At 35.6% G+C, this 19,934-nt stretch overlaps 2 protein-coding genes and 1 pseudogene across 4 annotated transcripts; 2 read left to right on the top strand and 1 right to left on the bottom strand.

Annotated features, from left to right (window-relative positions):
• The first annotated feature begins 308 nt into the window (after positions 1 to 308).
• On the top strand, positions 309 to 3,331 carry LOC120148745 (annotated as a pseudogene).
• A 305-nt stretch (positions 3,332 to 3,636) lies between these two features.
• On the bottom strand, positions 3,637 to 7,611 carry LOC120148724 (ATP-dependent 6-phosphofructokinase 3-like). Its single transcript, XM_039161754.1, has 13 exons — positions 7,039 to 7,611; positions 6,791 to 6,837; positions 6,663 to 6,702; positions 6,424 to 6,486; positions 6,193 to 6,330; positions 5,777 to 5,935; positions 5,608 to 5,661; positions 5,452 to 5,520; positions 5,206 to 5,335; positions 4,759 to 5,015; positions 4,605 to 4,653; positions 4,314 to 4,468; positions 3,637 to 3,943 (listed from the first exon to the last, which is right to left on the bottom strand). The coding sequence occupies exons 1-13, from the start codon at positions 7,147 to 7,149 to the stop codon at positions 3,779 to 3,781; spliced, it is 1,437 nt and encodes a 478-aa protein (XP_039017685.1). The 5' UTR covers positions 7,150 to 7,611; the 3' UTR covers positions 3,637 to 3,778.
• A 7,958-nt stretch (positions 7,612 to 15,569) lies between these two features.
• On the top strand, positions 15,570 to 19,105 carry LOC120148736 (NAC domain-containing protein 75-like). 3 transcript variants are annotated; one of them, XM_039161767.1, is made up of 6 exons: positions 15,570 to 15,707; positions 15,805 to 15,982; positions 16,095 to 16,684; positions 16,803 to 17,102; positions 17,546 to 17,692; positions 18,629 to 19,105. In XM_039161767.1, exons 1-6 carry the CDS (start codon positions 15,585 to 15,587, stop codon positions 18,716 to 18,718), a joined length of 1,428 nt encoding a protein of 475 aa, XP_039017698.1. In that variant the 5' UTR covers positions 15,570 to 15,584; the 3' UTR covers positions 18,719 to 19,105. The 3 variants fall into 3 exon arrangements, with proteins under 3 accessions (XP_039017698.1, XP_039017699.1, XP_039017700.1); XM_039161768.1 differs by having other exon boundaries at positions 17,549 to 17,692; XM_039161769.1 differs by having other exon boundaries at positions 17,552 to 17,692.
• Positions 19,106 to 19,934: the final 829 nt, after the last annotated feature.

Below are 19,934 nucleotides of genomic sequence, written 5' to 3' on the forward strand. Positions count from 1 at the left end.
CATAGTGCATGGACTACTGGTAGAATTGGACCGAAAATATTTCATTCTTATGGGCAACAGACAGTGGAATCTTTTCCAACCCTCCAATCCAGTATCCAGTGACTCAACTTAGCAATGAGCCAACTCGCTTGCTTCCCCACTTCAAATTCTTTTAATATCTGATTCGTGATATTTGCGCTTTCTTTTTTGGTGATTCGATCTTACATTTTGTATATACATAATTTTACCTAAAGGGTTGACACTACCCCGCATTCTCCACACCTACGCTTTGCAAAAATTTTCTGGGAAAACAAGCAACAATTTCTCCCATGGAAGCTCCCCTTTTAGCTTTGGTGCCAAACGAGAAGAACAACAAGAGAAACAATCGATGGAACACAGCTCTCCGGTTCTTCCTTGTTTGTGTCACCTTTTCAAGTCAGTTTCTTTTTCATCTTGTAATTTCTTGTAGTTTAATGTTTCCCATCAAAGACTGGTTTTGTCTGTCTGTTTTCTTTCTGGGTTTCCAGGTTTAATTGCCCTGCTCTTGTCCATTTCATCAAAGTCAACATATATATATATATATATATATATGTGTGTGTGTGTTCAGTTGCTCTGCCAAATGTTAATAAATAATACCCAGAGTTTCTTTTTTGATCCTTTTGAATATAACCATGTCTTATTTGTGATCTGATACCATGATTATATCAGTACAGGGATAAAGATTCTTCTTGTTTCATTTAGTTTTATGATCATGTCTTGTATGCTTCGTTTGATGCTGGGATGTGGTGTATGTTTCAGTTGTTGGGCTGATAATACTCGGAGATGGCTTTAGCTACTCGCTAGTTAGAGGAGGGAACAAGTATGATAGAAGGGTTGGAGTTAGTGGCCCCCATAGTGTCTAGTCGGAGCACGGACTTGCTGCCGCGGACGATGGCCGTTGTTCTGAAATCGGGGTGCTTATGCTCAAAAAAGGTGGGCATGCGGTGGACGCGGCAGCCGGCAGCCGGCAGTGGCAACGACATTGTGCGTCGGAGTTGTCTACTCGATGGCTAGCGGAATTGGAGGTGGAGCTTTCATGGTTGTTTGGTCTTCATCATCACAAGTTCAAGCCTTCGACTCGAGAGAAATTGCTCCGTTAGCCTCTTCGCAGGTTCGGAATTCTCTCTTTTGGCTATGTTGTTTCTAAGACGAGTTGATCCATTATTAGTTGAATCTTCAATTGCAAGGCATTAAGTATTGCTCAACACATGATCGAGTTACAGCAAACGATTTTCTAGTTCATGTTGTGTCAATCTACCCTTATGAGTGTATTTTTGTTGAAACTTAAACTTGGGGAGGGTGCACGGCAAACAATTTCAGATCGGCATCCCCGTTCATTAGGCAGAGAAGATCACTGATATCCCGTGATCCGCTGCCGAACTTATTCCAATTCAACAATCATTCTCAATATTATCCTTTGCAGAGGACTCGAGCCCAGGCTCCTAGCTTGTGTCTTGATTGTGCATGCTAATATGTTGTTATTGTTAAGCTGCAGATCATGTATGAGAATGATATGAGAGCTAAGTACCATGGCGCATTGTCGATGGGAGTTCCCGGTGAGATCGCTGGCCTTCACGAAGCTTGGTTGAGATATGGTCGACTAGATTGGAACACATTATTTGAGCCTGCAATTAAACTAGCTAAAGACGGATTCGTCATTGAACCGTACCTCGGATTAAACATTGCTTCGAGAGGCAGGTGTTTGCACCAGAGGGAAAGTTGTTACGAGCAAGTGAAAAGTGCTACAATGTCAAGCTGGCACACAGCCTCGAGGAACTGGCAGAACATGGACCAGGAGCATTATATAACGGAACTATCGGAGAAAAAATGGTCGAAGATGTAGACAGGTATGGAGGATTTAAGGAATTACAAGGTAGAAATTACAGATGCAATGACTGCAAATGTGATGAATTACACTATATGGAACACTTGGCATGTCTCTGGTCATGAACATCTTGGACAGCTATGGAAGTGCCAATGCCGCAAAGGGCGATCTAGGACTTCATCGCCTGATCGAAGCATTGAAACACATGTTTGCTGAAAGAATGAACTTGGGTGACCCTGATTTCATTAACGTAACCGAATATGTATCCGAAATGCTTTCTATTTCTTATGCAAAGCAAATCCAGGAAAAGATAGTCGACGACACAACTTTCCCTGCAAGCTATTATATGTGCAGGTATGTATGGTATACAAACAAACCCTTTAAATTCTTGTCAATGGAGCTTCCGAGCTTTTGTAATCCTTTTCATTACCAGATGGAGTCAACTTAGAGACCACGGAACTAGCCATTTCTGCGTCGTGGATGCTGAACGCGATGCAGTATCAATGACCACCACTGTAAATTACCCTTTCGGAGCTGGAGTGCTATCACCTTCCACCGGGATTATCATTAACAAAGAGATGGGCGATTTCTCAGCACCAACAGAGATATCCCCAGACATGCTCCCTCCTGCTCCGGCTAACTTTATTAGACCAAACAAGAGCCCTCTATCTTCCATGACACCACTTATTATTACCAAGGTTTCAGAGATTCCGAGTACGATCGTGCAGCCGATAAATCTACGTGTCTTGTCCCTTTCACTAAAGTTAATACCTCTTTTGGCAAGATAATCAGCTGACCGGAGTCATTGGTGGCAGTGGCGGAATGAACATAATACCAGCAGTAACCCAGGTTTTTCTAAATCATTTTACCTTGGGGATGGAACCTTTGGCTGCAGTAGAACATCCAAGGATCTACCACAAGGTATGATTCGATCAAATACTAAGATATAATAGTTAAATTTGAAAGGTTATCCAATCAACTTCATCTTTGGTTTGCTGCAGTTAATTCCAAATGTAGTTTCGTATGAAAACTGGACTTGCATCGATGGTGATCACATCGAGTTTGCAGAGGAGACAGAGATATTCCTGAGAGCGAAGGGGCATCAGCTGGAGCCAAAGTCAGGTGGAGCTATCGTTCAGTTTGTTGTTCAAACACTCCAAGAACCAATAGTAGCAGGTCGTAAATTCGGCAAGGATTCGTACATATTTCATGGAAAATTAACTGCTGTTAGCGACCCTAGAAAAGATGACAAGCCTGCAGGCCTTTGAATATCTGGCTAAGCATCAGTTCTAGAAGCAATATGCCACTAAAGAAAAATTAAATGCAGTATATGTCAATGGAGGAATTATAAACAGCCTGTTGGAGGGTGTGAACATAGCCCCTTGCGGACAATCTCGCCTTCGAAGATGAGCTATTCCATCGTCGTGGGCAAGATGACACTGCCCTTGCTTGTTGCAGATAAGGACCAAGCCATTCTTAAGTTCACTTGAACCTGTAATGTTTAATAGTATTCGATGACAATGATATCAACTACGTTAAATGTTTAATCAACGGATTCTTTTGCCAATTAATAACAAAAAAGATATGACAAATAAGTCGATTACAAAGAACTCAAAAACTATGATGCATGTTAGACCAATATGTAAACAAGGCTGTGGCTGCTATTAGAACAGATTCCAAGTCGTAAATAAAGCTTAAACATAATAACACTCATTAAAATAAAGTAAATAAAAGATCTAATAAAGTTTTCAAGCTTAAGGTCTGTCCGAGACCCAAACAGAAGTTGATAAAAATTCAAGCCGGAAACCTGAAAATCAGCATGCTGAATAGAACACAACAGGATCATTTTAGGATGTATGGAAGAACACTAGGCAGCTGGCTAATTTACTTATTATAATCTACGCACTGCACGTGAGCATTGGTAAACTATCAACTTCAACTGGGGTTGCAGTTTCCATTATCCAACAATGGACTTGCTTCATCGACCTCATCTTCGATGATATCCTTGGGGTGAAAAAAGCTTGGTTGATTCGTTGAAGACAGAAGCCTTGCCCACATCCTATCTGTTATCACAACCTTGTTCTGTTTCTCAGTAATCCGCTGCACACAAAATATCAAACACGGTTTAAGGTCAGCTGCATCCATCTCTTAATTATATCCCCACCTTTATGAAGTCCATACATATATATATATATATACACACATAAATAAAGGCAAATTCTTTGGTAGAGACTTTTGATATAGCATAGTGTACAACGAAGAATTGAATGCAAGTGTTACAAGGAATACTAGAACCTGAACATTGGAATTAACTGACCACCATAAGAGATGATGCATTCAGAGAACCAGAAAGGTTCCACATTGCAGAATGGGTACTAAAATAACATTCTCCGAATACTATGTATTATAAAACATTGATTTTCTTAACTAAATTTCCAAATTAAAGCTCTTTATTTCATTTCAAACTCACGTAGAAAGGTATGTATGTCTGTCTGCCGTTGACAAGACCGCTTGTGTATCCGGTATACCCGGCCATTGCTCCATGAACAGCACTTTGAGCAAGAAGTGTGCAGTAAACATTGTCAGATGCATTACTTGGAATAGCACGAATCATATAAGTAGGATCTGCGAGAAGATGAAAGAAAAATGTTCAGCAACTTAAGCCATTACCTAGTAACTTCAACTGAAAAAGACCTATGGTTTCTTTTCCTCTTGAGAAATGAAATCTTCAAAGAGAATCTTAAATATTTATTCGACTGACCTATATATTTGAGGTTTATGGTCATCTTCCTTTCTTTTGAAAAGTGCTCCTGGAAATGACAGGCAAAAACCAATGAATGTCGCATCAAAAACTTCCATGTTCTAAATCATTACATGTATGTGAACTGTTGCAAAGTCGAAGCTATACGGCATACCTTGATCCTTTGTGATACCCATAGTCCAACATCCTGGAGAAGCTTGTTTCCTGAAGCATCTTTCTGTGTAATTGATTCAGCAAGCAGCTCCTGTTCTGCACCCTCTGCTATCACGAGAACCATGTGGCCATTTTCATTAAGTCGCCTCTCAATGTATTCAAAAAGTCCTCCGGGTCCTTCAAGATAAAAGGGTGACTCCGGTATCAAGCAACAATCCACATCTCTGCTTGCAAGGGTAGCATACATTGCAATAAAACCTGAATATAACTGAGGGTTAGATTGCACTAAGAATAAAAACAATGAACAATCTAACAGTTTCAGGAAACGAAGAAGTATGATAAAAAGGGAATGTAAACTCCTCTTTAGAACAAAAGCATAAATGAAAGGAACAAAACCATCAACTTCACAAGATTAACACTTCCAAGAGATACCAAACAAGAAATTTACCACTGTAGCGACCCATCAACTTCACAAGGCCAATGCCATTCTCAAAACTTTCAGCTTCAACATGAGCAGCATTAATGGCACGTTGAGCCTCCTCAACAGCAGTATCAAAGCCAAAGGACTTGTCAATAACCTATCATGCATGAAAAAGAAACAAATTTAAGAGACCGAGTGGTAACCAAATAAAATAGGTTGCAATTTCTAACAGGTTCTGGTTCAATAACATTTTATACAAGCCAAGAAGATTACCGGGACATCATTGTCAATGGTTTTAGGTATTCCAACAACTGAAACTTTAAGACCACGCCTTCTAACTTCCTGTAAATTATGGAATAAACTTTTTATTTTCAATACGCGTAAACTTGCCTAGAAAATCAATGTCTGCATATCCTATCATAGAATCACCTCAAAAATAACAGATGCTCCTCTCTGAGTTCCATCTCCACCGATAATGTAAACCTACGGTACCACAGACACTCATATGTTAGTTAGATTGGTATGTATTGATCATAATAACTAATTATAGTTCAAATTATTGGCAACACCCACAAATATCATAGTGTTTCTATCAGACCTGATTAATCCCTCGATCCTGAATGCTGTCAACAATCTTTGCGGTATCACGCCCACCTCGTGATGTTCCAAGGATTGTTCCACCACGTTTATGGATATCATTGACAACCTTGGGATCTAAATGCACAGTATTTTTAGCATAAAACCCCCTGTATCCTCCCTGCAAATGCACAAAATTCATTCAATGATGGAAGACATTTATTATAAAACATCTAACCAAGTGAAAAACATATCACCATGAAAATGGTAGGTTGACACATTTAATGAGGAAGTCCATAGAGCAAGTATCTATATGTTTTCATTAATTCATTTAGATGGGATGTTTTTATTAGCAATTTAAAGCCAGAAATTATATTAATGGTTCAAAAACTTCTCTTACTCCAAAAGGAACAAACTCGAGGCCAGATAATCACTTACATCTATCCCTATAACTTTCTTCACACCATACATGTGGTACAAGCCGCATACGATCTCTCTAATCACGGTGTTGAGTCCAGGGCAAAGACCACCACAGGTTACAATACAGGCATGTACGTCATCAGAGTGAAAATATACCTAGGAAACCATCAAATACCCAACAGATCATTGTAAAAACACGATTTAGAGTCCCACCATTCCACATTTCATACATTAGTGTTAAATGCATACCTTTTGACGTGGTCCAGCTCGTCGGAAATGCACTCCTCTGGGACTATCCTTGTGAACAACAATCTGTAAAGACACGAAAATATACGAAAACTACGAAAACTATATTAAAAGTACATACCCCATACGAGTATACTTCATTTTTTTTTTAATTTCTTCTAATATTTGGATTCATACCTATATCTGAATATATGTTGATATACATAGATATAGATATATCAGATATTGAATGAAAGGCTAACCTTTTGAGGAACGGTGTCATCTACATGGACAAAATATTGCCTGGTGGAACAGGGAAATTGATTCAATTAATAGCAGAATCGACAAAGAATATATGTATGTGTGTAAAGAGCTGTGAAATGAGGCTTACTTAACAACTGAGTATGCCGGATTGTCTTGCAACGGATTGGTATAAACCTTACATGTAAAAGGCGAAAGAAAATCAGATATAGACTTGTAGGAATTACTTTAGAAGATATAAATGCAAAAATGGAATCTAGAACTGTAATTTGTGCCCAGAAAAAAAAAAAAAGATACTGGGAAATCGAGCTTATGAAAAGTTAGTTTGCTTTTACTTTTCAAAAGCCATTTCACCAGCAACAAATAAAGTATACTCACGGGAAGATCAGGGATGTAATCCGACAAGTGAGGAACATCTTCAAGAACATAACCACCGGGACCGGTAATGATTTTAGGCTTAGGTGTCTCAGGCCAAGCGGAAGAAGCCATCGAACATTCAATCTTCAAACCACCAGAACTACTGCTGCTGCTGCTGCTGCTACTACCGCTCAAACAACGAAATAAGAACCGAAATTAACCGAACCAACTTTCACAAATTAAAGATACCCAGATTTAACGGGAGAGAAGAGAATCCATTCAACGGGACATGGGGACGAGTTCTTGGAAACGAAGGCAAAAACGAGAAAACCCCATATTTATAGGAGAATTAGCTGTTTGACTACGAGAAAACCTGGTTCCGCCCCTCTCGTGGATTGATTGTGTGGTTTTGACGCTTAGAGAAAAGCGAAAGAAGCTCACAATCGTAGGGCTTTGCCTTTTATTTTCCTTATTGGTTTCCTATCCCAGGTTGTGTTGACTGTACCATTCACAGTGATGAAGACGAAGGTTCGACTTTATTTCTTGGTTAGAAAAACTGGCTTCTTTTCGGGTGTGATTACGCACATTGGATGGACGTTCTTCTTCTTCCTGTAGCCATAGGCTATAGCCATTAGAATCTAAACCAACACCAATCATTGCTCACTACATGTTTAATAAAATGGAAAACTACACCTTTTTTTATTCCTCAATTTTGATCATGTTTATGTTTCAATCATTCAATTTTAAATTTTTTAATTTGGTTACTTACTTTTTGAATTGTTTTATTTTGGTAAAAAGGTATCATATATTCCTATACTTTTGCAAAGAAAATCAATGTGGCCCTTGTTTTATTTTTTTCTCTGAATGTAGTTCTCCAACTCAGAAAATAAACCCAATGTAGTATTCTGACCAACGTTTTTCGTCGTTTATCGGTACTGATGTGGTAGTTCACGGTATTGATGTAGCGATTCACCGTGCTGACATGATAGTTCATTGTGGTTGATTACGTGGAAAATGACATGTCATATGTGTTAAATTGGTAACTTAAACATGACAAATAGACTACCATGTCATCACCATGAACCACCACATCAGAACCATAACGTCAACAATGAAAAATATTGGTCAAAAAGTCACATTGGATTTGTTTTCTGAATTGGAGGGTCACATTGAGAGAAAGATAATAGGAGGGTCACATTGATTTTTTTTAAAAGTATATAGACCTCTGATGCCTTTTTGCCATTTGTTTTTAATCACCATGCCTATACTTGTTTTGGGTGTAATACACAAATGATCTCCGAATATAGAGAATTGTTTTGTTGAGTATTTCGACTATTAAAAGTTATAAGATGGTTCCTTGATTAAAAGATGTTGCTTTATTGAGTCTATCAACTATTAAAAGTTACAAAATGATCACCCAACTATTCATATATTATGAACTCGTCACTTTTTTGTTAAAAAATAATGACAATCTAAGTTAGACGTTCAACTCAAACTATCATCATTTTTAACAAAAATGATGAATTTATAACATATTAATAGTCATATGACCATTTTGTAACTTTTAATATAACAAAAAAGATAAAGCTCTATACTCAGAGGACTATTTCATAAAATAAGCACTTTCTATTAAATTATCGTAAAAGTAATTATTTATTTGTTTTTTAAAATATTCAAATATAACATGTATTAGAGTATACTAATCTCCATGCCATGATGAATTCTTTTTCTACATGGTCATTGTCCCATGGTCGTATGCTGGCATGCGTTTGTCCAATACAGGCAAATGAAATAGAGCTCACATGGTAACGTGACGTCTCAAATAATAATAATAATAATAATAATAATAATAATAATAATAATAATAATAATAATAATAATAAGGGTAAATTACATATGTCATCACTAAATTTTACTATTTCTCCTATTTCACTCACTGTACTTTAAATATGTTCAATTTTCTCACTGAATTTAATACAATTAGCATTTTTTATCACTCCGTCATTAAATATTCAACGGCGTTAAAACAATGTCGTTTTAGAAAAATAAAATTTTCACCAAAACGACATCGGTTTGCATCTATATAACAGTTCATTTATAATGTCGTTTATTGAGAAAACGACGGAGTGATCAAAAATACTAATTGTGTTAAATTCAGTGAGAAAATTGAATGAATTCAAAATACAGTGAGTAAAAAAGAGAGAAGTAAAGTTCAGTGATGATTTGTGTCATTTACCGTAATAATAAATAGCAGTCATTGACACACGTGGCTTCACGGAAGGGGAGATCAGTGACTTCAGGCCTCACGCTTAAGACCCACCTAGAATTTAGCAGTCACTGCATTTTAATTAGGGATACAATTTAATTTGAATTTGATGTTAAATCGATTTTTTTAGGATAAATTGCTTCAAATATCACTCCTCTTTATGTTCGGTTTCGTTTATACCGCTGACGTTTCAATTTTATCAATATTAACACTGATGTTTAAGTTTAATTGTAATTATGCCACCACCATTAATGATTTAACGGCATGATGACATGGTATCTCTGTGCCGTGACATTGCTGGTGTGGCTCTCTCACCAAAACGTCATTTTGGTGCAAATGTTTACAATCCTGAAAATAACAATAACATATACATTAGTTTTGTTAAGAATATAACAAGTTTTTAAGTTAACTTGGTGGTTAGGTGTTTAGTATTAGTTCATGAAGATCTTTTGTTCGAGTCCCATAAAAAACAATTTTTTATCAAATGACTAACAAAATGACATCGTTTTTTAACATCAAAAAAATTACGCCAAAACGGCATCGTTTTGAAACATCATCGTGTCATTAAACTATTAACAACGGAATAACATAATTGCAATTAAACTTAAATATCAGTGTTAAAATTAGTAAGATTAAAACGTCAATGACATAAACAACTTGCCAAGTTTGAGAAGAAACAACTTGTCACAACTTCATAAAGTGATTATAGTTTGTCGTTATTTTTAGTAAGCTTAAGTATACAAAAGGTGTCTAAACTATGTCGTTTTTTCAGTTTAGTGTTTAACCTTTTTTTGGTTCCAGTTTGCTGCCTAATGTTTCCTTCCGTTACTCAAAATGAGTCAATTCGTGACGGACCGTTAAGTTTGATTGTTAACCCATTAAAAATATCACTTGAGATATTTTTTAATATTAAAAAATAATTTATGGAAATAAGAAATTAATTAATCTATTTTAATTAATCTCTTCTTCCTGAAATGCAATACTCATCTCTCCAGCTCAAACACTCATTTCTTCTTTCTCTTTCGCTCCACTATTTTTTCCACAAAAAAATGGATAATATCGACGTTCTTCATGATCGACAATGAAAGTAGAGATTTTTCGTTGAAGAATATGGTTGTTGTTCTAACGATGGAAAACCCATTTTCGATTCAACCCACAAGAGAAAGGCTCGAACCACGATGAAGATTCACTTCGACGACCGTGCAAGGCGAAAGATTTCTAGCTCCACGGCGAATTCAGTTATTAGGACAGAAAATGAGTTTGGTTGGGTCAAAGGTTGTTGTGGGATGAGTGTGACGAACCCAATTATCCGGAAGATGAATTCAAGAAGGCATTTAGGATGAAAAAGTCGACCTTCGAGCTCATTTGCTCCGAGCTCAACTACGAAGACGACGAGAATTTGTTATGAGAAATAAAACAAGAGCTCAACTACGCATCGTTTTGATGCCCATGTATCTACGATGGTCGGACAATAATTCGTTACGAGAAATAAAACAAGAATAGTTTAAGAGTCATCTTTGTCTTTGTAATAGATCTAATTTATCATTTTCGTCTCTATCGTATTTTTATATCAAAATGAATATTAAATCAAAATGAATATTAAATCAAAAAATAATTTTTATTAAATGGTATTTAAGTAAAAACACATTGTTTACTTTTACCATGTATTTTTAGAAATTATTTCTAATATATATATGCAGGATCCAATTACATTGTTTTAATTTTACATCTTTTTAGGACCATTGAATGAAAAAAAAATTAAAGGTTAAGATTAATCATGGCAAACGTGAAGATATTTAATGAAAAAAATAAGGAGTTAATCTCAGCCATCAATTTCTCTCAATTCACGGTCTTAGAAAGATGTAAAACTAAAAAAAAATTTACATAATAGAAGTTAATATATATATAGGAGTGAGCAAAACTCGACTTGACTTGGAAAACTGATTTTTTCCGAATTGACTCGACTTGAAAAAACTCGACTCGAATTGACATTGAATTGTAATTTCATAAACTTGACTTGACTTAAAAAAATTCAAGTTCAAATCGAGTTGTAAAATACTACTCGAATAACTCGAAATTTTTAGTGATTAATAGATTAATTTTTAAGTTTGAGTCAAATCTCTCGACTTTGTATGATATATATAATTCACAAATGAAAAAAATACAAATATATATATGTATTGAAAATATTGTATATGATTATAAAATATCATTTAAATTGGAATAAAAATATCATAATATTGTAAATATTTACAATTAAATTTAAATATAAAATCAAAAATTTGACTTGACTCGAAAAAATTTCAAGTCAACTTTGAGTTATAAAATAAGACTCGTCAACTCGAATAACTAAAAATATTTTGAATCAACTTGACTTGATCGAACGATCACCCCTATATATATATTGGAAAATCACTAATCAAAAAGAGCTATTTAAGTCCCTCAATTGAAATTCCATTTGGGACAACCTAATCTACCTCTAAGCTTTGCTCACATCACACAACTTGACTTATTTTTGGCCCAAGCCTTAGGTCATCTCCGGTCCTCATCTTTACTCTACAACATCTCTATCTCTACTCTAAATATGAAACAGTAATTCATCTCCAGTGCTATCTCTACATTACCATCAATTCTACTTTATTCACATTATTTAACTATTATAATATTAATTTTGTAAATTTAAAAAAATAAAAAAAAATCAGAAAAATTACAAAAAAAAATAATAGTATGATTATTTATCTAATTTCAATGTATTTTTATCTATTTTATAATTTAATATATTTTAATTAAAAAAAAAATTCTAGCGCGAGCTACAGTACCACGCTAGATGTGGTGCGGTACTGTAACAATACTCTATACTGGAGATAGATGTGGTGCAGGGCTGGAGCACTCTACATTGGAAATATCTCCACATTATTGCAGCGTTGGTGATGCCCTTATTATTCTCCAAAAATGTAAAATCAAATCTTTTAAAAAAATAGTAGAGTTAATTGCACATAAGCATCCTTAAACTATGCCCATATGCTATTTTAATCCCCCGATTTTGAAATATTTTAATTTTTTCTCCGAACTAACAATATCATTTCAGATACTTCGTTTTTGTTAGTCTAACAAATTATTTGAGTATTCAATGTCAACTTAGATCCGACGAGAAACATATTTAAATTTCTCGAATCAAATTTTAAACACATGTCTACATGTTGCATGGATAGTTTGGATTTGTCGTGTAAAAAATTGACCGTTTGTAACATTTTATTTATTATTTTTAACACATCAAATCTAAGTTGTTCAAAATTTGATACACGAGTTTTAAATATGCTTCTCAATGTATCTATGTTGATATCTAATATTCAAATATTTTGTTAAATAATAATTGGATACATTATTAAAAAAATAAATACAAACAATTATAATCTATCGTCATGTACCCTTAATTATTTAATTGATGATATATTATGTTAGGATTAAATCGTTCGCGAAAATCGAATCATCGTTAATGTATCAAATAATAATCTTAGAAAGTAATTAAAAAATGGGGACAAAGAAGCAATTATTTTATTTTATTTTTATGTTTATGTTTATGTTTACTAGAATTATTCGGCCCTTGAATAAATGTTATGAACGTGAAGCCTTAACCATCATTTGATCTGTTATAAATTGGGCCCACTTAGTTGTTCCCCTTTCTTTCAAACTTCCCTTACAATTAGGGATGGCAAGTGGTACCATTAGGGTCGGGTTTTTATCAACCAGATCCGACTTAAAAATATCTATCATCCACTTAAATTTGATCTGATTCAAAAATTTTATATCTTACATCCGATTTGATTTGACCCGAAAATATATATCATTCACCAGATTCCAACACGATCAAGTATAAATTAAGGATTTAATTTAAAAATAATAATAAAATTTTAAAGAGATTATATTAGTGTCATCGAGTCGGATCGGGTCAGAGTTTTTTCACATTCCATCGGAACCCGACCTGACACGATTTCAACCCTTAAAAAATCCAACACAATTCGACCCGAACTTTTTTTTTAAAAATCCGACCCGAACCCATTTTTAAAAATATCCGACCCGATCAAATCTGATCGAGTCAAAACCCATCGGATGTGGATGAAATTTCCATCCCTACTTACAACAAGGTCTACTTGTAGTCAAAATTGACCTAATGGGTTAGACTAGTAAAAAAAATGGTATATTATGTCATCTCCAAATTAATTTAAGATTTACAATATTCTCTACAATAACTTGGAACTAATCACATGGGCATGACGAGTTCTAATAAAATATTTTTTTGTTGGAATTTGTCATCTTAATATAACAAAATCGAATAAAATGTATTATTTAGATAAACTCGTCGTGTGGACATGACGAGTTTATTTTGTGTTATAGTATTTGACGTAGATCCCAAATTAAGAGTTGACCTATTGAGTAAATTTTTTTACCCGCTTGGTTTATTGAACCAATTTTACCCTAATTATGCTATAAGGTTAAGGCTTGATCAGATCAAATCAGAAGATGGTTGGGCCTTGTGTAAAAGTTATTTATATTAATATAAAAATGTATTTTCGACACGTATAATATATACATTTCTTTTTTTTGATAAAATTTGTATAACTATTTATATTTTAATTTTTTTCTGTTTCTTTTGTTTTGATAAAATCTTCTAACAATAATAATATCACGTAAATAAAGACACGTTCGATAAAAAATATTTTTGAAAACACGTTTGGTCTATTGCTTATTTTACGTGATTAAAAAAAATATCAATTTAGAAATTAATTTTTAAAGAATATTAATTTAATAATAATATGACCATCGTATTATTTTTCTATCAATGACTCTCTAACTCAAAAAATAAATCCAACATGATCATTTGACTAACGTTTTTTTATTGCTCGTTACAATATTAGAGTGTCAGTTCACGATGATGATGTGATATTCCGTCTGTCATGTTTGAGTAGTCCATCTCCCATGTCATACATCATGTCAATATGCCACTTTAGACTGTCAAGTCAGCACCGTGAACCACAACATCAACACCGTAACGTTCAACGATAAAACCATAAGTCAAAGGGTCACGTTGGATTTATTTTCTTTAGAAGACCAGATTAAGAGAAAAAATAACATGAGGGTCATATTAGTTTTTTTAAAATAGTATAGGTACCCCTTGTCCTTTTTGCCGATAAAATATCCATCTTCGTTTCTTGTTTGAGGGTGTGCCGGTGGTGAACTGGTGATCCATCGAGTACACACACTGTTCCCTTGCCTTGTATATCAAGCAACCCCGTAATTCTCTCTCTCAAATCCAGTAATGGCGAAAGGAATAATCATCACCACTCCATCTCAAAACCCATGTGAGTTCGTTCGTTCTCTTTGCTCATCCTTGTTTCTCCCTTTTACTAAATCCCTCTTCTCATCATATGGTCTCTCTCTAATCTCCTAATTAATCACCTCTCTCTCTCTCTCTATATATATGTTAAAAATAAACAACTGTGGTTTTCCCCGTATATGTATGTATATATATATATATCGTCTTCCTCACTTAAAGGTTTTTTTTAATGCCACGTCCGTCATCATATGGTTTAACCAATGAATTCGAAGAGTATTACTCAATACTATATATATATATATATAAGCTTTGTTTTGTATATTTATGTATGGAAAAAGGTATATATATATGTATATATATTTTAAGTATATAGATACAGATAAGGGGAGCTGCCATGCTTTTGAATGTGTGCAAGTAACAGCTATGAAGACCGTTTCCTTCTTTTGCTTGCTTTACTAGTCAAGAGCTTAAAGAAACAAAGGTGATTGTATGAGAATCCTTAAGCTTTAGAGCAAGCCACCTGGGTTTTTTCAATTTTTTGTGTTTGTCTCTCTTAAACCGCCATGAGCTCACTTGATTCAGCAAAAGGGGGGCTGGATTGAGTGTTTGTAGCTGAGGAAGGGACAACTTTTCCCTTCTTTTTTGCTTCAGGTAAAGTGAGGGTATTCTGGTGTTTTTTGCCCCAAGTGGTTAAAGCATCAGCTGGCTTTTTATCTCTCTCTATATCCCACTGTGTCACGGTTTTCTTTCTCTCTCCCTCTCTATCTTTCTCGAGGGAAAGTGAAGGAAGATATCTTCTCTTGAACCGTAGTTCTCGTCTGGGTTTTGCTTAGATTTTTTTTTTGATTCGGTTTCGGTGTTTTCAATCTGTTTGATTGATGTGTTTTCTATAGAGAAGAAGATAACCGGGACATGAGTAGTTTACCATCGAATAAAGCCGGTTATTTCGCACAAGATTGAAGCGATATGAGCACGAGTAACTTGGGGTCCGTCAGCAGCTCCGATCTCATCGATGCAAAGCTCGAAGAGCATCAACTGTGCGGATCCAAGCAGTGCCCTGGTTGCGGTCACAAACTTGAAGGAAAACCGGTAACGATTCATGTTCTTTTTGCTTCAAAGCCCTTTTTTCCCCCCTTTTTGATCTTGAAGGAAACTTGTTTTTGATTGAAATCATGTAAATTTGCAGGATTGGTTAGGTTTACCTGCCGGAGTTAAATTTGATCCCACCGACCAAGAACTGATAGAACACCTTGAAGCTAAAGTTGAAGCTAAAGACATGAAATCTCACCCTTTAATCGATGAATTCATCCCCACCATTGAAGGAGAAGATGGTATTTGTTATACCCATCCTGAGAAACTCCCAGGTAGCTCAGAATATATATATATATATATAAATAGAATATGCATTGTTTGATTGTAGTTCGTTGCACCTAAGCGAACCTAACTTTGATTTCTTTTGGATTTGATTTCTTGTAGGAGTAACGACAGATGGGTTGAGCAGGCATTTCTTCCATAGACCGTCAAAGGCGTACACCACCGGGACACGAAAACGTAGGAAAATCCAGACGGAATGCGACTTACAAGGCGGAGAAACGAGGTGGCATAAGACCGGCAAGACGAGGCCGGTGATGGTGAACGGCAAGCAGAAAGGGTGCAAGAAGATCCTTGTCCTCTACACCAATTTCGGCAAGAATCGGAAACCGGAGAAGACGAATTGGGTGATGCACCAGTACCATCTCGGCCAGCAGGAGGAAGAGAAGGAAGGAGAGCTCGTGGTGTCCAAGATATTCTATCAGACTCAACCGAGGCAGTGCAACTGGTCCGATCGAACGACGACGACGACAACCGCCGAAGCATCCAATGCCATTGCCAGTGATCCGAATAGCATACGAGATAGTGGCAGCGGGAGTTGTTCTTCTTCAAAGGTCGACGCAATCTCTCCTACAGACGAAGTCGCCGGAGTCGCAGCAGCTTTATCGAGTTATGCCGCCGGTGCCACCGTGGATATCCAACAGTTAAAATTCGATCATTTCAGTTTCACCCCATTTAGAAAAAGCTTCAACGAGGTACCATTTTGCTTCATGCCATTTATCCATCAACTTGACAAATTCTATCTAGGGTTGCTTATATTTTTCTTTCTTCTTAGTGAATTGCTTACATTTCTTTTGAGGTATCTATTTACAGGTGGGGATCGGAGAAGCTTCGGCCGCTAGGGAAGCTTCGGTTCAAGGAACTTGCGAAGAGATACCGGAGCATCTCCGGCATCATCATATGGTTCACGATCATCATCAGCAACATCACCACCACCACCACCAACAACAACACATGCATCATCAGATGGCTACGGCGGCCTTCCACATTAGCACGCCGTCGCATCCTATCTCCACCGTTATCTCTCCACCTCCCCTCCACGACACCTCCATCATTCTCAACGACGATCCCTTCCATGTCTCCAGGATAATGCTTCAAAACGAAAGCTTCCGGGTAATACATACATACATATATCATAATTGTATATCAAATTAATTAACCTCCATTCCACCAACAGATTAAACAAGCTCAGTAGCTCACATTGTGTGCAAACAATATATCTCATGCACAATTCACTGTAAATAGTAACTTTCTCTAGAAGTCACAAATCTGAGTGGTACTTTGCCTTTTTTTTTAAAAAAAAAAAAACCCAGATTTCTGATGTAAATAATCTCCGTGTACTCAGCAGGAACAAAATGACAGTGTTTTACACATGCATGCCACATTTACATATTAAGTACGGTACTTATTAAGCTGAAGCTTTTGTTTTTCCACCTGTCTATTTCATTTCAATGTTTTACTTATAGGATGCATGCAGAAACTGAAACTCTGGGATTTTTACTTTTTTTAATCCTTATTATTCATTATATATATCTGTTCAATGAACAAAAATGCAGCAGCAGCAGCAACAGCATCATCAACAACAACAACAACAGCATCAACAACAGCAACAGCAGGAGCAACATTACAAGCTGGGAGGAAGATCTTCATCAGGTTTGGAGGAACTAATAATGGGTTGCACTTCATCTTCAGATATAAAAGAAGTGAGTATCAACTTTTTGACTCTGAAATCCATGAACTTTCTTCTTGTCATATAATACTCATATATATATGTGTGTGTATCATGTATGTATTAAATACATACATACATATCTATTGAAATAAAGAGAGAAGACAGAGTTCTTTTCTCTTTCTCGTTCTCTTTATCTCTTTTTTCTTTTTCTTCACCAGAGTTTTAGCATGGCATTCAGCATCCTGTAAAGAGATGCACGTAGCTATCATACTACAATAAAGTGCTGTCCAAGAGAGTGCACAGCTTTTTCTTCTCACATAATTAATGGCTTTATTCATGATTTTAGCCTTGGATTATTTAATCCATTTTCTCACTTTAGTGTTTAAACTTCTTAAACCCGCTTTGATACTCGAATTATCATTCTGTCTAAATATGTTCAGCAATTTTGATGGGATTTTTTTAGTAAGCGTGTTATGTATAAATCAAACATATCGGAATGTGAAACCATGAGGCCTTCAAATGAAATAAAACCCTGAAAACATATAGAATCTTGTTTTATATTTCTCCTTAGGACAAAAAAAAAAGCAGTTGGAGAACTAAAGCCTAGACTACTATCCCCTACACCTCCTTTGGTTTTCATTTGAATACATGCTGGTTTACAAGTGCTGTAAATTCTTGTTGGGTTTCAAAAGCAAAGAAAGCAGCTAGTCAGTGGATAACATTCTTTTGGTTGGATTTCATGGGACAGGAAATTTAAAGTGAGGATGATAGCAACATGCATGAAAAAACCCTATTATCATGTCTTGTCTGAGATAGATACACCAACAAACAGTTTTATTATTGTAAATGGGGAGAAGACAAGAAAAGGCAGCTTCTTCATTTTGTTGTGTTTAGGTTAAAACCCTAATTATAAGTTGCTATTTTTCATGATTTAAACATGGGGTTTTGTTGTTGTTTTTTGGAACAGGAATCATCCATTACAAACCCACAAGAAGCTGAATGGTTGAAGTACTCTTCATTCTGGCCTGATCCTGACAACCAGGATCATCATGGGTAGAAGCAAAAGAACGAGAAAATTCAAGACAGAACAAAGGAAATTCTTTACAGACATCATCATTATCATCATTATTACTTGAAGCCTACTGGTCAAGTTCTTTGCAAGGAGAAAGGCCAAAGGAAAAAAAAACATCAACTATATAGGTTTTTTCTCTTTTTTATTCTTTTTTAATGGGGGAGGACCAGAGGGACCTGGTTTACACGTCTTTCAAAGTCTCAAATGAACTAACTGTAAAACAGTCCATGTTGGAAAGAGAGAAAGAACAAAAGGAAAAAGAAGAAGAAAGAAAAGAAAAGAAAAGAAAAGAAAAGAAAAGAAGGGGGGGGGGGAAGGCTGATCTCTACTGACAAATAGGAGTGCCAAAAGCAAAAACAACCCCTTCCCTGCTGCATGAAAATCACCACCATTATGATGACTCAATATCATCTTTATATGGCTTTTCTTATTATTTTATTGTTTCAGGACTTCTTGTATAACTCTACCTTAATCTGTCTCGGTTACTGAAATAAATTTTATTTCGGATAATTACCGGTTATAGTATATAAGGTCAAACCTTTGTAATTTGATCTTCTCTCTTGTAAATTGATTTCCAAAGTCAATCCTTGAAAATTAACCATTGTTTTGATTAATATTGACTATAGATATTAATGTCAATGCTGGTTTTGAACTGAAAAAGTATGTGCTCGGATTATAGTGTCTCGATGAGAATCGAACCCGATCTTGATTTCTCTTAGTGGACCGTCGCTAAGATTGTTCTTAGGGAATTGAGTTTCCTACAAGTCGATTCTCCTCCCCAACTGTAAATCACAACGTCGAACAAACCAATGTTCTTTATACATTCCTTGGATTGAAGATATTGAGATGCTAAAGAAAGGTCTATTATCTCTCATTGTTTGAAGAAAAATCAAGAAAGAAATCTAAAAATGTTAAGTACCTTTTCGATTCTCACGAGACTTGATTGAGTTGTCGCTCAACTATCAGCTAATGAAAAGTTTAGCCAAACATGGTAGAAATTGTACTTGGTGTGTAGAAATAGAGTATAAGGAGAAGAAAAATAATTTTATTGAAATAAACTAAAACAGAAAAAAAAACCACAACCAGTTCTATACTGAATTGTAAACTTGTACCCCCTCTCAAGCTTTACCACTAAGGGGTATTTATAGTCTTGAGTTAACGTAATGAAAATAAAATACTAACTCTTAAAATATTCAAACTC

This window comes from Hibiscus syriacus, unplaced genomic scaffold (assembly GCF_006381635.1).
Source record: "Hibiscus syriacus cultivar Baekdansim isolate YM2019G1 unplaced genomic scaffold, ASM638163v2 tig00110986_pilon, whole genome shotgun sequence".
NCBI classification, from domain to species: Eukaryota; Viridiplantae; Streptophyta; class Magnoliopsida; order Malvales; family Malvaceae; genus Hibiscus; species Hibiscus syriacus.

What these genes read in the sequence shown, in the direction of transcription:
- LOC120148724 (XM_039161754.1), bottom strand. Translation starts at nt 7,149, where the DNA reads ATGGCTTCTTCCGCTTGGCCTGAGACACCTAAGCCTAAAATCATTACC. An exon ending in CCGGCATACTCAGTTGTTAA is followed by an intron (nt 6,703 to 6,790) that starts GTAAGCCTCATT and finishes CTGTTCCACCAG; the next exon opens with GCAATATTTTGTCCATGTAG. An exon ending in CCATTGACAATGATGTCCCG is followed by an intron (nt 5,336 to 5,451) that starts GTAATCTTCTTG and finishes CATGCATGATAG; the next exon opens with GTTATTGACAAGTCCTTTGG.
- LOC120148736 (XM_039161767.1), top strand. Translation starts at nt 15,585, where the DNA reads ATGAGCACGAGTAACTTGGGGTCCGTCAGCAGCTCCGATCTCATCGAT. An exon ending in CCATCCTGAGAAACTCCCAG is followed by an intron (nt 15,983 to 16,094) that starts GTAGCTCAGAAT and finishes GATTTCTTGTAG; the next exon opens with GAGTAACGACAGATGGGTTG. An exon ending in TTAGAAAAAGCTTCAACGAG is followed by an intron (nt 16,685 to 16,802) that starts GTACCATTTTGC and finishes ATCTATTTACAG; the next exon opens with GTGGGGATCGGAGAAGCTTC.